Consider the following 18,591-nt stretch of genomic DNA (forward strand, 5'->3'; position numbering starts at 1 on the left):
AGTCTTCACATCCAGCAGCGTATCCTGGACAAGCATTTGAAGTTGTATTCAGTCGGGTGAGAGATTGTTGTCGCAACGATAAAAACAAACTCGCCGTCGGACAGCAAAATCAAGGTAACCTCGGTGCATGCAGAAAACTGTCGCCGTCGGAACTGTTTCATCGCGTTGTGCGTTCGCGTTACGGACAATCGGAAAAAGTGCCAAAGTTTTCCGTTTTCTAAGACAAACTGACGATCGACTGCGTATAGTTATTTGCGTCCATTCATTCATTGTTCATCAACGTTTTCCAAACAAAATTGTACATTTCATCCAAAGATCGTTGAATTTTTTTGTAAAAAGGAGTTCCAATCGTAAAGAAATTTGCCAATTTACATTTGGAAAAACTGCAAATGCAATTTTGGTGTAAATTTAATTCAAAGAGTCATTTACGTTGCATTAGGATCGAGATTTCAGTGCATCTCAGTGATATCGAGTTCGCAAAATTCTGAAAATAATTCATTGTTGATTTGATTTTAAAAATTTCAAAAAATGCCAGCAAAAAGAAAATCAAAAAACCCAAATATGCAAAGCGACTTCCCAGATACCGAAGATGGTGAAGTAAATGCTCGAATTCAAATTTTGGTAAGAAAACGGGCTAGCATAAAAAACAGGTTAACGCGTTTTTCAAATTATTTTCATGCCGCGAAAACTGAAAATCCTAATCGAGCGACACTACTCGAAATTGAATTACGCTTGAAAGAAATTGAATCGAATTTACTTTCGGAATTTTCTGAAATTCAGTTTGAACTTGAGGGCTTAAATTCGAATGATTTCACGGAATCTGAGTTGGAAAAGTTTGAGTTTTCGTATTTTGCTTTAATTTCGGAAGCAAAACAGTTCATTTCATGGCACAATGATTTCAACAGAAATTCAACGGAAGATGAAACTCATTCGAGCACATCCATCATTGCCAATGTTCCCCAAAATTCAAATTTTCACCAGAAACCACATGCGAAATTTCCTACCATTGAACTGCCAAAGTTTTCGGGTCAATATGAGCGATGGCAAGAATTTCGAGATACTTTCGTCTCACTTGTACACAAAAGTGAATATCTTGATTCTATCGAAAAATTCCATTACCTGAAAGCTTCACTAGAAGGGCCAGCAGTTCAGTGTATCCAATCCATTGATATTTCCTCCGAAAATTATGATGTAGCGTGGGACATTTTATGTCAGCGTTTCGAGAACAAGCCTTTGTTGGTTCACAATCACATTAAGGCTCTTTTCAACATTCATGATATTAAATCTGATTCGTCAAATTCTTTTAGAAATTTAGTCGATATCATTTCAAAAAACATGCGTTCACTTGAAAATTATGGAATAAAAACTCAGTTTTGGGATCCTTTGATCATATTTTTGATAACACGCAAATTAGATGTCGATACGATAAGAGAATGGGAACAGCTAGAGTTCAATGAGGAACTGCCCACCTTATCAGAATTAAAATCATTTCTTTCAAATCGCGCTGATTTTCTTGACAAAGTTTCAATGCACAAAGGAAAACCAAAGAAAGCATTTTATTCCTCTCATGAAAAGAAGACATTTGCATGTTACCATTGCAAAGAACAGCATTCCATTTTTCAATGTCCGAAGTTTCTAGCACTGTCCATTGACCAACGGTATAAAACAGTTCAATCTTTAAAATTGTGCCCCAATTGCTTACACAGTGGGCATCCTGTTGAAAAGTGTCGTTCAGGTCACTGCAGGCAGTGTAATCAAAAACACAACTCGCTATTGCATCAAGCTGAATCGGAAAAGGAATCGATTACTTCTTCTGATTCAAAACCCGAATCATCGAAAACTCCTATTGAAGGTAAAGTAACATTACACAATTCCTACCCCGAAAGCCAAGTTTTGCTTGCCACCGCGGTAGTTGAAGTATTTGATTCTGATGGTGAAAAACATTTATGCAGAGCACTTCTTGACAATGCTTCAATGTCCAACTTTATTACTTCAGAATTTGTTAACAAATTAGGTGTCGAAAAACACAAATTTAATTCCTCAATTTTAGGCATTGGTCAAAGCAATTCCAGCATAAAACACTCATGCATTGTCAAATTCAAATCCTGTTATTCCAAGTTTTCAAGACAACTAACTTGTTTAGTTATCCCACAAATTACGGGAGAATTACCGAATTGCTATTTCGATCCCATCCAGTTAGAAATACCATCCCACTGTCAGTTAGCCGATCCTAAATTCCATGAACCAGGTCAAGTGGATCTTCTAATTGGCGCAGATACATTTTGGGATTTACTTGATAATGAAAAGATATCTCTCGGGTCACACAAGCCTATTCTACATAACAGTAGATTAGGATGGTTCATTTCTGGTCCGTTAGGCATTTCCACCCCAAATCATTCTTTCTGTCATCTCTCCACTTTAGATGTTCAAAAGCAGTTAGCCAAGTTTTGGGAAATCGAAGAGTTGTCAAGTGAGCCGATCCTGTCGGATGAGGAATTTCAAGCCGAAAAACACTTCTCTGATAATTTTAAGCGCGGTTCAAATGGTAGATTCACTGTAGCCATTCCACTTAAGAAATCATCAGAAGTTTTAGGGGATTCCAAGTTACAGGCAACAAACCAATTCTTGCAGCTGGAACGCAAACTTTCGAAAAATCCCAAATTAAAGGCCATGTACACAGATTTTATGACCGAATACCACGATCTAGGCCACATGTCAATTTTTGCTTCATCCAATTCCAAACCTAGATACTATTCACCACACCATGGCGTTCTAAAGGAGGATAGCTCTACTACGAAACTTAGAGTAGTCTTTAACAGCTCAGCTCCCTCTTCATCAGGTGTATCCTACAATTCTATCCAGATGGTTGGGCCTGTGGTACAAGATGATCTGGTTTCCATCATGCTAAGATTTCGGCAACACCAGTATGTAATTTCTGCAGACATCTGTAAAATGTACCGACAAATATTAGTCCAAGAGGAGTATAATCCTTTGCAGCTTATTCTATGGAGAGCAGATCCCATGGATGAACTTCAAACTTTCTCTCTTAATACTGTGACTTATGGTACGGCAAGTGCTCCTTTTCTAGCCACACGCTGCTTAAAACAGTTAGCTATCGAATACGAATCATTGAATCCTCATGCATCTCGAGTCATCAGTAAGGATTTCTACGTCGATGATCTGCTATTTGGAGCTGACAGTTTCGAAGAGGCAGTACATTTGTGTCAGGATGTTTCATCAATCTTAAAATTATGCAAAATAAAGTCTTCCAAGGGACATCACAAACCTTTAACAATCTTCGAACTCCGTCATGCAAAGGAAGTTTTAACCAAGTTGTCTCAACGCGAAAGCTTTTCAAGGGAAATACATGAACTTTCAAAGTCAAATCAGGTTTCCTCAAAAAGCAGACTTCTTAGCTTGACCCCTTTTCTTGACGATGGTCTAATTCGTGTAGGAGGTAGACTTAAACATTCATTATACCCATTTCATAAAAGGCACCCAGCACTTTTATGTTCAAAACATCATTTTACCTACTTGTTATTTAGGTACGAACACAAAGTCCTTCTGCATTGCGGCCCACAATTACTTCTCTCCCATATCAGGGAAACTTTCTGGCCAGTCGCAGGTAGAAATCTTGCCAAGCGCATTGTAAGAGAATGCATTGTGTGCTTTCGATTTAATCCCACTATTCCGACTCCAATAATGGGTAATCTTCCAGAGGCGCGAATTTCACCAAGGCCACCTTTTTCAGACACAGGCATTGATTACGCCGGCCCTTTCCAAATAAAAGATCGCAAGGGACGCGGATGTAAAATACAAAAATGCTATCTCGCACTTTTTATTTGTTTGACTAGCAAGGCAGTTCATCTCGAACTTGTCACTGAATTGTCAACACAAGCCTTTCTAGAGACATTTCAACGGTTCATAGCTCGCAGGGGTAGACCAACCAACGTATATACTGACAATGGTACCAACTTTAAGGGGGCTAGTAATCAGTTGAAAGAATTGGGCGATTTTTTAAGAAACAACTCAGATTCTGTAAAAAATCAGTGCGGATTGGACTTAAATATACAGTGGCATTTTATAGCAGCCTACTCGCCTCACCACGGAGGTCTCTGGGAGGCAGGAGTGAAATCAGCGAAGCATCACATCAAAAGAATACTATCTAATGTCCTTTTAACATTTGAAAGTTTTTACACAGTTCTCACGCAGATAGAGGCCGTAATGAATTCTCGACCTCTAACGCCACTCTTTTCTGACCCAAACGACCTAGGGGTGTTAACTCCAGCTCATCTATTAATTGGTCGTTCACTTCAATCAATTTCCTATCCAAATGTACAGGATATTCCTTTGAATCGTCTTTCTCACTTTTAACAATTGGAAGTTCTTAAACAACACTTTTGGAAAAGATGGACGAAGGAATATATTGGTCAATTACAAGAAAGAGTTAAATGGAAAAAGAATCAGCATAATCTTGTAGTTGGTACAATGGTTTTAGTTCGCGATGACAATTTACCCCCGTTCAAATGGCGGCTAGGGCGTATAGTTGAACTTCATCCAGGTAGTGACAATATTGTGCGCGTCGTTTCAGTCAAGACCACATCGGGAGTGATAAAACGCGCTGTCCTAAAGTTGTGTCCGCTTCCAATTACTGACCTTTAAATTACATTTTTCATTTTTCTACCTGTCACTTTGTCATCATGTTTAAGTTTCATTTGACCATTGTAATAAGTGTTTAGTTTGAACTTTCTCATTTTGAAACAACTTACATTCTTTCAAGGCGGGGGGCATGTTAAGAACCTATTAGTTTTCGTTGCTATATGTGAAACCCCGCTATGTGTGAACACGCCAGAGTCACGTGACTATCATGCATCAATCACGGTCCAAGTGCGTGCCAGACCGTTTGTGCAGCCAAAGGGATGCCGCCCAGCGCGCCAGTACCGAACTGACCACCACACAGGAAAGTGCGTTTGACGGTACGAGAGCAAGATACAGTCCACACACGAAGGTGACAGTGATAGATTTCGACGTATATTATTTCGTTTTCCCTTTCAAATCATTTAAATACAATACAATACAAATACAATATTTATTACAGTTTTGTAAAAATATGTGTTTAATTGTTATTTAAACCTAATGTTGCATACTATGAATTTATCATAATACACCTCACCATTCAATTGGAGCTAACTGACTCGCTAGTATTGGAAAAGTCATCCAAAAGTGCTGAAAGAAATATTTCTCTAAGCAATCCAGATATAAAAACGTGTTTTAGTTACATTATACAATTACAATTATACAAAACCTTGGGCTTAACGTATGAAATGTGAATGACAACAAAAAATGAGATCATCTGGTTTATGAGATTAGTAGAGCACATTATAGTTTATCATTTAAAATGTATATTCAAAATCAAGATGTAATAAAATAGAACATTAGATGTATATGGCGACACGAACTAATCATCCAGTACGAGCAAAAATATAAGGTAACTCACTACTGCATTATTTTTGTATACAACCATAATAAATTTATTTATCTTAAATTTTTAATAGAAAAGTTGTTTTAAAGTGTAAGCAAGATAACTATCTCACCTAACTTCCTTGTTTTAAAGGGTATTTCGGAAAAAAAATCATGGTAAGTTTATACCAGTAGTTTCTTAGACGCATTAATTAATTTAATTTAAAAAAAAATAAAAATTTAATTAAAAATTATTTTAAAGAAGTAATATAATTGAACGATGCACATTACTACACAAACACACAGACTAACCATTTTTGCATAGTGGAAATCGCCTGCATGGTAAACAAAAATATAAGAATTTTTCGAAATTTACCAATCAGGCGTAGATGCAGAACTTCGTTTTCTTCAAATACGTTATCCTCTTCATATTGCATTGTGTGATGCAGAATTAAATATTACACGGATATTTTAATTTATTTATCAAAAGTCAATCAAAACCCAGAATTATTTCTAGTTACCATTGATTTTGACAATGTTTTTACTTCAGAGGAGTTAGGAGTCTCTAGAACTGACCACTTAGATCACCCGATCTGAACTATTAATTTTTTGAATCATAAACTTGGAACATTATTTCCCACACAGATCCATTTTTCCAGTTTTAACTGTTGATAAACGCTTATTTCCTACTCGAAAACACAAGAATAGCAATTGGCTTATTGGAAACAATAGTCAATTGCTCTATTCATTTGTTAATTTATATTTTCTATTTTATTGTGATGTTTGGCAGTCACTGAAAGGCAATAATGTTTTGAAAAATAAAATGAACATGTCCAACAGCGAAAATGCAGTTTAACTAGCCCATGAAATAAAAAAAGAGAAAATTTGAGTTTAGAAAGTAATAATCAATGAAAGTCGTAAGCATAATTGTTTCTATTAGACAATATTTTTGTTTTAAGATTTAAAAATTATTGACGTGATGAAACTTCATCTGCATTTAAAGTAGTAAACACACTTCAATAATTCATCTATATTCTGTATAGGCCTATAAGGAGTGCAATAGTTCTTCTACATATCTACGGAGTGAAAATCCAAGGGATACAAAGAACATAACAATCTTAGTTAAAACCGCTGAAGATAAAAATAGCATTATACTTACGACACAATAATGTAGAAGGTGTCGTTTTTGAAAAAAACAAGTGTTGCATCTTTAAAAAAGTTTTACTTTAATCAACCCATACCCATTCTTAAAGGAATATTCTTGTATTTCCAGGAATTAAAAGTGGTTGAAAAAAAATTTTTTTTAATTAATTAAAATTAAATTTAACAAACATACAATGACATCTTCTCGGAAATCCAAAAATTAAATAATATACATGCTATAATAATATTCATTTAAAATTTTTACAAAGAATCCCGCGTTTGTATTTTTAGATATTATTTAAACAGACGGCTAACATTTTCTCATAATTAAAAAAATCGTGTCACCTCAAAGAAAAAATGGGGAACAACAAACACCCACTAGCCGTTTCCTATTTCACAAATTTGCAAATTTAAATTGCAACACAATCGTTGCTGGATACTTATTTTCAGGATCTTCGTTAATCATTGGAAACTTAACGGATCAGACCTCATAAGCACGTCGTACTCGTCAAGACATTGCTAAACACCAAAAGAATCAGATTCTATTAAATATACTTTAAACGTGAGTGTACATATACATTATAATAAAATAAAAAGTCCGTAACGCATAGACTAACTTTGAGGTTCAATGTGTTTGAAAAATTATATATTTCACTTCAGATTTGACAATTTGAAAGCACTAGACGATTATAAATCAGCCAACTGGTAGAAAAGAAGTGGGTAAAGATTATTATTATAGAAATGGTAAAAGTGTTTGTCTGGTATATGCTGGTATGTACAATACGCATTTCCCAAAGATTGAAACTTTCGAATATAAGTCATATCGCCACCAACTGACAATACGTCTATTGCCTAAATACTTTTAGACTCCTTCGAAAATTATTCGCTTCACCAATACTTTCAATAAACAATTTTTTATTTCTTAACGCAAAAGATTTTTGAATATGTAATTTTGAATAATTCGGTAATATTTTGAAAAAACGGTCATTCTTGCAGTTGGTGCTGAAGAGAAAGGTATTTGGAAAATCTACTTTTATTTTTCCGTAGAATGACAAAATTGAATTTAGAGTGGAATAATCAATGTAAGACATAAAAAACTTGTGCACAACAACAAAAAATACAACGTGAATGTAAACGAAATCGTAAGAATAATTGTTTCTATGTGACAATATTTTTGTTAAAAATTTAATAAACCCTAGTATTATTGGCGTAATTAACCTTCGTCTCATTTAAAGTAGTAAATGCGTTGTAAACACAATTTAATAATTCATCTCTATTTTGTATAAGTCTAAAAAGAATACACCAGTTTTCTGTATAGCTATTGAGTGAAAAATTCAAGGGCTGCCAAGAACATTACAATGTTAATCAAAATTAATGCTAAGTAGAAAGAATATTGGAGTTTCGTAGAAAATTTGAAATAGCAAGAAAACCGTTGAAGACAAAAGTATCATTCATTATACCACACAATAATATAGAGGGTGTCGTATTTGAAAAAAACAAGTTTTGCGTCTATTTTTGCTTATAAATTTCGAAGACCCCATAGGCGACAAACCAATTTGAAATACCAATTGTGAAAGGACTAATCTTGTGATTCCAGGAATTAAAAATGGTTAATTAAGATTAAGTATAGAGATTTTAAAGAAACTTACCATGAAATTTTCTCTGAATTCAAAAATGAAATAATATACATGATATGATAATATACAGATATTTAAAAATTTTTCCAAATAATCCCGTATATTTAGATTTTATTTACACGGGTGGGTAGCTTTTTCTTATAATAAAAAACCGTTCAACGAATAAATGGAGAACAACAAGCACCCACTAGCCGTTTTCTATTTCATAAATTTGCAAATTTAAATTGCAACACAACCGTTGCTCGATACTTATTTTCACGAACTTCGTGAGTCATTGGAAACTTAACGGATCAGACCTCATAAGCAAGTCGTATTCGTAAACACCACAAGAATCACATTCCATTAAATATATTTTAAATGTGACCGTACAGGGTGAGCACTTTATTAGGGGACTGTACCTTTTCTCAGGAACTACTGATTTTAGAAAAAGTTTTTTGGTGTAAATTAAATTTTAAAGTTATATGTTTTTGACATTTACAGGGTGTCCTATTAGTGCTGAACCAACATTATTTTAAAATTTTAAATGGCACCCCTATACATTTTGATATTTTTAGAATCCTTGCCAAAAATAAAGGTAACTTTTTTAGAAATTACTTATTCATATTTTATGTAGTTCAGGCAGAAATTGCAGTAATGATTACTAAATCAAAATTTAAAGACATTTTTAGAAAACTTATATATAATATATAATAAATTTCCCCATAATTCATTGAAACCGTCATTAAAATTAAATAAACTATAAGAAAGATATGCCATTATAAAATGCTTGAAAACAATTAGGTGTCTGCATTTTTCGCCAGCGAGTTTATTTCTAAAAATTTCAAAAACCATTAGGTTTAAGTATAGAACATATATGTAACAAATTATAGGTATTTTAACCCACTTTGAGAAAAAATATCAAAAACATGGGCGTCTCATTAAAAAAAAAAGAATACTGCAAGTTGAAATTTCAAAAAAAATGTCTTTTAATTTAAGACACCCTGTAAAATTTCGTTAGAAGGAAGTCTTCTAAAAATGTGTTTAGAATTTGATCAAGTAGTCCTTACTGCCAGCGGTGAAAAACCATATTTACTAAGATCTCAATTTCTGTCAAAACGCAAAATTCGAATAAAAGTTACCTTTATTTTTGGCAAGGATTCTAAAAATATCAAAATATATAAGGTGTTCCATGGAAAATTTTAAAACTAATGTCGGTCGAGAGCTTATCGGACACACTGTATATATAAAAAATAAATAAACTTTTTTTTTCTAACATCAGTACTTCCTGAGAAAAGATACAAGGCCCTAATAAAGTGCCCACCCCGTTATAATAAAAGAAAAAGTTCGTGACACATATGTAGCTGAAGCAACTCAACTTTCAACATTTCATTCTAGTCCTGACAATTTGAAAGCACTAGACGACTCTAATTCGGATAAATTGTAGAAAGGAAGTGGATAAAGAATATAATATTAGAAATGGTAAAAGTATCTGTCGGGTATAAGCTGGTATGTACGATATGCATTTCCCAGAGATTGCAACTTTCGAATATAAGTTATATCGCCACCAATCGACAGTAAGTCGATCGCCTAAATACTTTTAGACTTCTTCGAAAATTATTCGCATCACCAATTCTTTTAACACCCCATTTTTGATTTGAATTCTATTTCTTAATGCAATAACGTTTCGAATAATAATTCGGCAACATTTAAAAAAAATGGTATAGGAAAAATCTACGTACATTTTTTCGAAAAATGATAAAATTAAAATAATGTAATTTTGGTAAAAAAAATCCTCTTAACTATTGGACTTTACCGGCAATTTCCAAAACAATGGCAAAACATATTTTAATCATATGACGGCTAACTAGTAATATTTGCAAAAAAAGACTAAAATTTAATGTGTGAATTTTGAGTCTCGTATTATACCGGGTGTCGTCTTTTTTTTTGTGTTCAAACTAAGCTAAGCTAAGTTGTAATAAATTTTCACTACTACAATGTCTGTAAAAATGAATCATATTCCTAGGTTTTAAGAGTCCTGATTTGAAGGCAATAGACTTTTTTGTGGGAAAGATACGGTATACAAAAATAGAAATAATTCTGCAGCGGCAGAACTGAAAGAAAAAATATGAGAAGAAATTATTTCTCTCAATCAAACTAGTGCCGCAGGAGACGCAGCGTACCACCTGCATTGTAGAAAATGGGGGATAAAACCTTTATAGATGTAATGTATTCAGTGTCTTACATTATTTTTTAAATAGAATGCGCAAAAAATGAGAAAAAGTGAAATAATTCCAAAAAAATACTATACTATACTAATAAAAGATGTTCTACTAAATATACAGGGTGTGCCATTTTCAGAAAGCGAGATTTTGATATAAATTATTTTGGGCTATCCGAAATGCTCTATACTTTTTAGGTAACTTTTTAAATAATTACAAGAGTCGTATAAAACTATATATTGTGTCAGATAATTCTAATGTAAAACATGATCAGATAAAAAATGACAATATAAATATTGTTTTGCAAAATAGCTTTACTGTTGCTAAAGTTAAATTCCTCAAAATGTAAAGTTTTAATATTGGGAGGTTTTTCAAACGAGAGTATTAAGTCGACCAATAAACCAAGTTTGGCCCTCAATGAATCAAAACGCCTTGGTATAATCTTTGACAGTTTGTTCTCATTTTATTCTTATAATGAAAACAAATTGAAAGCTGCTAATGCGTGACTAAGACATCTTTATAAGCCAAAACATATATTTCCTCACAACAAAAATATTTTCCATGTTTCAGTTTAATATCATCACTTTTTGACAATGGTGATACGGAGATTCTAAATCAGCTAGAATGAAGAAAAACAACAGAACAATTGTAAAATAGTTGTTTAAGTTTCCTTTATAATATAAATAGGAGAAACCATCACACAATAACGCGTTTTACCACAAACCGAAACTCAATTTTACGTATTCGACGCGTTTCGCCAACCAAGTTGCCATCTTCAGGAGAAACGCGCGTCGAGTACATAAAATTGAGTTTCGGTTTGTGGTAAAACGCATTATTGTGTGTTAGTGCAGTGTCGAAGGTTCCAGTCAAGAGTTTGAGGAGAAACCATATTACACCTTATTTAATTGAAGCTTAAATTTTAAAAATTCAAAATCGTAGAAGTGACCACATGTATTTATTCATTTACATGGCGATGAACAAGGGACAGCCTGCCTACTTAAGGAATATTTTTTGTTTTCTTGGTCATAAACGGGGGGAACAATAAATAGCCAAATTGTCAAAATGTCCTACGTCAAACGTTCATTTAATTTTATTGCCAGTTCTGGAATGATTTGCGGCCTGCCGTCAGGAATTTTATAAAAACACCAAAAGGAAATCGCTATAAAAAATTGTTGACATTACTTTATGTTCATTGACTTATGTTACTTTTGAAACAATTGTCAATTTTTATTTTTGGTTAATTACTAAGACTTGATCCGATTGTCAACAATAACTGCAATAATTATTCAATCAACAGATAGTAAAAAAGGTTCGAGAGACAAAATCAAAATTTTAACCACATGCGGCAAAAGTATGGCACACCGTGCACGAAAGGAGTTAAAAACCATAATAATAAAAATGTTATTGTCTCGGTCTATAATAACCCATTTTTTTATTCTATCCACGGGAGTAATAACATATGTTATCGCTAGGTAGTGCGTGGCCGATCTAAAACTGCTTCAAACTATTTTTTCGATAAACCTTTCTTTATTTTACCGCGAGACAGTGTTTGTATGGAATAAAGTATGTTGCCAACTTTTAACTTAAGTCGTGGTTTGAATAAATAATTTCCAGAAAATATTCGTTACACACTTTACTCATCTTTGCGTGTCAACTACACAAAGAACGCTCACTTTTACGTGACTAAATGCCATTGACGCCAATTTACAAAACAAAAGAAGAATAAGCAAAAGGTTAAAATAAAAGCGATTAACGCCGCTTTTGAAGATTCCAGCGGTAAAAATTAAGGACGTGACAGTTTTCTTGATGTAATATCTTTGCAAAGTAATCACAAAAAGATGCATTTTGGTCATACCAAGAATTTCTACCGCGCCATTGGAAAGTTGACTGGCAGCCCATGTAGGTAATTTTAACACACTTTCTTTCACTCTATTTAAAATTATCGTCGCCATACTTTCTTTGAAGCGCAAATAACCGTCAAGGATTGTTTATACCCGTTGGTTTCGGTTAGCGTGGCGACTATTTATTTGATTTTTGCAATATACCTGGTGGATGATTTATTAGAAATATCTGGTGAACTCATGACGGAACGGAACGTTTGCAAGTGGTTCATGGAAGCCTTTAAATAAAATAAAGTACACGGGGTGTGTTAAACATTATATGGGGTTTAGAATAACAACAAATTCTCTCTTCATTTTGGTGCCGTCAAAGTTTTAAGAAGTTCAAATTCAAATCTATCTCTGACATTGTATAATCAACGATTACGAAATCAACCATCCATCAAAGCGACGGACGAAACAAATCAATCATCTTATCCTTAAGATGACCTATCAGACAAGAATGCGTTTTTGAAGTACGTGTCAGATTTTGATTATAAAAATAGCAAAACCGCTATCACACCACATTGGGCTTTTCCCGTAATAATATTTATTTGTTTTTTGTTTTCGCAGAACGTAAATTTCTGCGGTTAGAAATGACAAAAGCAAAATATTAGCCAATTAGGATATTTCGTTGTTCCAATATTCACGAACATTCATTTTTAAATGAAAGTATTAACATTATTTTTGGGCATATTATATGCTCGTGTTTTCTAGATTCCCACGAAGTTCCTTAATAAAATTAATATTGAATTTATAATTTAACTGTAGCAAACAGTGAAATTGAAATTAAATATGCCCCAGTAATTTTATTATCCCAATCTTATCGTGAAGCAGATCTTATATATAATGACAATTTCACAAATTCTATGTGAACGCATTTGAATTTTTAATTTTTTCTATAAAACGCATGCAAGAGAAAATAAGCCCTACACTATATTTTTGAGGAAGTTTGGCCACAGCAATAAGCAAGAGATAAATACACCATAGGAAATAGATTATGGAAAATATATATCACTGCGTTTTGATTAATTTTGGTCACAGGTAGTCACGATAAAAATAAAATTAAAAAATGGTCTATGCATTAATCAAGATCTATATGCTTTATAGTATCGGTTATTAATTTTCTAATATTTACCTCAAAATTCAAAATGTAGACGTGTATCACTTCTTCACTGAATTTGTGAAATAAGGTTCCCTAGCAACTATTTATTAAATCTGTAACGCGCGCATAGATACAAATTAAAATAATAAACGAGTTGTTTTCTTTTTAAGCTGCAAGATAATGATATGTATAGTAAGTATATCTGGGTTAACGATTTGGGGGCAAAAAAAATACATTCAGACCATTTGGCCGTGTTTTGATGCATGAATGCACAGTTAGTAATAAAATTCGTTTAGTTATAATTCTTTCATAAATAATTTATTAATAAACTTCAAGTAAGCTTAAGATTATTTTCTTTTTGTTTCATAATTTGTAATTAAAAATCTGTAGTCACTGTTCAAAAGAGCCTACTCCAAGCATAAAGTGCCCATTTTCATTACATTTTTTTGCTGCATTTAATTTCGAATATCAGTTCTCAAAATTGTAAACAGAAGACATAGAAGAAATAAAAACTGCAGGTACCAAATTTTTACTAAAAATGTGTCAAAACAAGACGGCAAAATAAAATACGCCTTCAACATTCAGAATCAATTGAAATTGTAACTAGTACGACTATTACAAGACTGACGCAAACAATTAACAATTTAACAACAACCTAATTTTTTGCAGTATACGCTTAAGCAAACGCCAGACAAATAAAATTGCAGATTGGCAATTCAATACTACTACATGCCTTGATCAGTAGGAGGTGTCACCTACAGTCTACTTAATTGATACACCAGGTATGGTTTGTTCATAGATATAAGAAAGTGACCAATTACTTTTGAATGGGAGATTGGAAGATTATTACCTAAAGTTTCGGAATTTAAATCCACTTAAAATTGTGGTCCGTAAAAGAAAATAATTTTATACCTACCTGTGTTTAATATTCTTTGGTTTGGTATGCTACTTAATTTAAGTTTATTAGTAATCATTCTTATTTCGTGTGTAATACAGCGTGTGTTGAATCGTGTACGAATTATGTAAAATATGTGCGAGTTTAGTGTATCTCAGAAGATGCTGCCGCCCAAATGTAGAAAACACTATTTTATTGAGATTAAGGAAGTTATAAACAATGTTTATTTGACTCTCATTGAACGTGGTGCCAGCAAGTAAGCATCTTTAGAAGAAACGGCCACATTGACGAAAATTCCATCATCAACTGTATGGAAAATTGTGAATAATCCCATTTCAGCGAGGAAAAAAAGAAGCGATGGTGGCGTTTTCTCGAGTGTAGATGAAAGTGATCAAGATATAATACGGCGTAAAATGTACCAGTTATATGAGGAACGAAGCGTGCCTACATTAGATATAGGCTTGAAAAAGATGAAACCGGTGTTAAATGTGGCCTTATGGAAACTGGAATATCTAGAAAAAATTAACTCCAATTATTTACTTGGATGAAACCTGGTTCGACACTTATGTTACCCCGGAAAAGGGTTGGGCTGACTCAACTGGTGAGTGTAAAACAAACGCGCTATCAAAAAAAGGTAAAAGAAAAACTATTTTGCATGCTGGCTCTAAAGATGGTTGGATTCCAAATGGACTTTCTCTGTCTGCGAAAAATATTAAAGATTTTTCTCTGGATTACCATGAAGACACCACCGCTGATTTATTTGAAAGTTAATTTAAAAACAATCTAGTTCCAGACATTTCTCCTAATAGCGTAATTGTAATGGACAATGCAAGTTATCAGAGTAAACAGTTGACTAAAACCCCTTCCTCATGTGACACAAATGCAGCAATCCAAAACTACATTTATAATAACGACATTTATTTTCGCGAAGATTATACCAAAAAGCAATTAATTGAGGTTCTACAAAGCTTGAACTTACAAAAGGAATATGTTTTTTACCTTACCACTATATATTTAATGCCATTGAACATGTTTGGCACCAACTGAAATCTGCCATTCGTCGTAACAATGTTTTTCCTCGTCTTAACTCAAATTCAAATTCAAATTCTGTTAAACATATAGAAGAAGCAGAACAATCGTATATCCATATTGCAAATAATATAGAACAAATAATAATTAGAACAGGCGATAATAGCGATAGTGATACTGATATATTATGTGAATAATTTTAAGTAATTTAAGTAGGTAATAAAATAATTTGTAATTTTATTTTAGATTTAAACATAAATACATATTGTTTAGTATCTTTCCTAACAAAACCCCAAATAATTAAATTCTAAGCAAAGTACGGACCTGTTCTGCCATATTTCATTCTTACAGCTTGTCCGTGTCTTTCCTTAATTCGTATCAGTTAGTCACTTTCTTATATCTATGAACAGACTTTACCAAATAGAGATTTGCATAATTACTTCTCATCATTTGAGCGGATCCGATTGTCAGAAGACATATTTTCAGAGCAATCGACTTTGTATTATAATTGTTGAATACGTTAACCGCCTTACTTCTTTCATCGTCTTGCGGTTCCGTTATGTGACGAAAAAAGCTTATAATTCGACCGGTAGACAAAAAAGAGATGGCCGAAGTCTTAATTGGGTCACAACAATCTGAATTGACCTTAAATTGAGTTTTAAGGGTCATGCAAATTATCTTCCTAATTTTAGAGCGAACATGTGTTTTGTGTTATTTTTACCGGTTAGGTTTAATCGACCTAATCACAAAATTAAAACAAAGTAAATATAAAAACGGCATTGTTACTACTAATATTACACGATCCATCATTTAACTAATCGAAACTAAGCCATTAAAATGTTTCCGAATGGTAGTGAGTGAAGGTTTAGATTTTTTTTTAACTAGCAATATCAAAAATGACCATGCTATATTGTTTTAGAATACTACAAACTCAACCTACTAAGAAAGATGCTAGTTAATATACTCTAAAATATTGATTTTATTTTAGTTAATTGTCACTGAACATTAATTACGATATTATTATTCGGATTAATGGTGAAATACTAAAAGGCAACATATTTTTTTATATACTTGGTTATTTTAATATCGATATTTCGCATTTTAGAATTCCATTTTTTTAAGGTAAATATCGCTTAAAGAAAAAAAAAGAGTTTAATATGGAAGAATTTTTACTGTAAGTATTTTGGGAATTTTTTCAAACTGATGGTCGCGTTCTATAGATAATATCCGTAATAAAATATTCGTTTATTAAAATGAAAATTATGTACGTATTGCAAAGTAATAGCAAAAAATAAGCTAAAGTGAAATGAATATTTAATGTCTCGGTTATGTTTTTGTTAAAATGTTACCTACACCTATATTCATGCACGTATTCATAAGCACGATCCATAAGCAATATGAATACGCTCGTTAAAAAAAGAGTCAAACCACGACAAATAGAAGAGAAATATTCGCGGAAAACGTTTCACCGCAAGGGTTAAATTCGGATGGAAGTATCCCACATTACTTGGTTACAATTTCGATTCAGCCAACGAGGGTGTATCAATGTTCCTTCTTATTCTGAAAGCTGAGGAAAATTTAAGAGAAGAAAAGAAAAATTTAAGTTCCGTATCCTTTTTTTTCCAGCTTTGAGCTATTCGTTTCGTGTTGAGTTGCAGAAAATTCTTCTCCGTATTACACTAGCGTTCAGCAAGATGGAAAACGAAGGAGTGAAAATAGTAATTATAAATTCCTTTGGTGCATAAAACGACTATTAATAAAACATCGATGAAGAAGAAATTTTAAACTCAGTCCGATAATTAAAAAAAGTAATGTTGCGCGGTGACGTTTCCAGAAGACAAACGGAAGCATAAATCAACTGGTTTCTAATCCGCATAACGTAGTTTTTCAACCGGAAATTTCCGAGCTAAGGCACGTTAAACATTAACCGGTAATTCTTGGATATTGCGATATTTAGAAAAGCAGTCAGTATTTTCCTAATATGGTAGTCAATTATAACTTCCCAAAATCCTGACGGCGGTCTCTCGATACGCTTAACTTATACAGAATTTCAGAACAATTTTTAAAATCCAACGTTAAAATTAATCATCCCAAGAAGTCATGCGCACTTTTTCGCGACTAGATTAAACATTTTTCGGTAACACTTACAAAATTTCATTTTTTCTTCAATATATTGTCCTATAGTTAGATGTGCCACGAAGTGCTTAGAAAGAAGAAGGAATGAAAACGGGAGCGGGGATGAGAGTCGCCTTTCCTTTTTTCTTTATTAGCAAAATGATTATATTAATTCTTAGTTAAATATCTAAAAACGGGACATACCATATCATACAATACCATTACTTTAAAAAAAAAACTAGAACATGTCAACGATACATCCTACGCCGATAATGATGTACTTTTGCTTTTCAAACTGAAAATCTAGTAAGCAGCAAAGCTCTACCTCTGTATCAAGTTTTCCTTCAATTGCCCAAAATAACGAAAAATTAATTTTATTTCAGTTGAAATGATGTTGTAGATATTTTTACTTGTACCAAATCTACCAATTGTTTTTACGTTGGTATGTTGAAACTATAAGTATCAATAGTAGTATTAGATACGAGCTCTAGTACCTAGATCTAGTATCTAATGCACGTACCGATATCCTCTTTGACTGCCTCGTCGCATTTTCTACTCGAGTCCCTCCCTGTACAGTCAATCTCGGTCACAGTCACAGTACCAACACACCAAACATAAACAAGCACCACAACAATATAATAACCCTTGGTTGTCATTTTAACCGAAACAAAGCACTACAGCGATAGCGGCGATCGCCGCCGATTGGATTTCGCCTAAAATATAATAAAAAATAAACAGTTTAACGTATCTACACCGGGATCACATCACAACGACGAAAACACTCTGTAGGCAGAAGAGAATGTTTACAGCGTTGAACTTTCACGACGGCACGGCGACTCGGTCTGAAACCATGCTGGGGCTCGAGGTATACCATCCGAGAACGACCTACCTTCCGATAGCTAAAGGAGAAGTACGGTGGAACGGCCTGCGACAGGCTTCGGCTATTTAGGTATAGAAACGATCAAGATTGTGTTATTCCAACAGTTTGCCGTTATAATATTGTTGCGTGTAGAGAAAAAAAAGTCCGCGCCGAGATAAATCATTTAACGCATCATCCTAAAGGATATAAAATAATATGGCGGAACACGATACGGTCATGTCTTGGTCGTATTTTTTGTTGCTAAGATAGTGC

The 18,591-nt window shown here is 33.3% G+C and overlaps 1 protein-coding gene across 2 annotated transcripts in view; it reads right to left on the bottom strand.

Annotated features, from left to right (window-relative positions):
* Positions 1-18,349, bottom strand: part of LOC132708431 (putative epidermal cell surface receptor) — a 48,507-nt gene extending 30,158 nt beyond the window's left edge. The window contains exon 1 of one of the 2 annotated variants that reach the window (XM_060680786.1): positions 17,980-18,349. In XM_060680786.1, coding sequence (XP_060536769.1) covers positions 17,980-18,115 — 136 coding nt within the window. In that variant the 5' untranslated portion in view covers positions 18,116-18,349. The remainder of the gene's footprint in view (positions 1-17,979) is intronic. The other variant, XM_060680787.1, reaches the window with a different exon arrangement.
* Between the last annotated feature and the right edge of the window lie 242 nt (positions 18,350-18,591).

Source organism: Cylas formicarius, unplaced genomic scaffold (assembly GCF_029955315.1).
Source record: "Cylas formicarius isolate icCylForm1 unplaced genomic scaffold, icCylForm1.1 PGA_scaffold_10__41_contigs__length_53128322, whole genome shotgun sequence".
Classification (NCBI taxonomy): domain Eukaryota; kingdom Metazoa; phylum Arthropoda; class Insecta; order Coleoptera; family Brentidae; genus Cylas; species Cylas formicarius.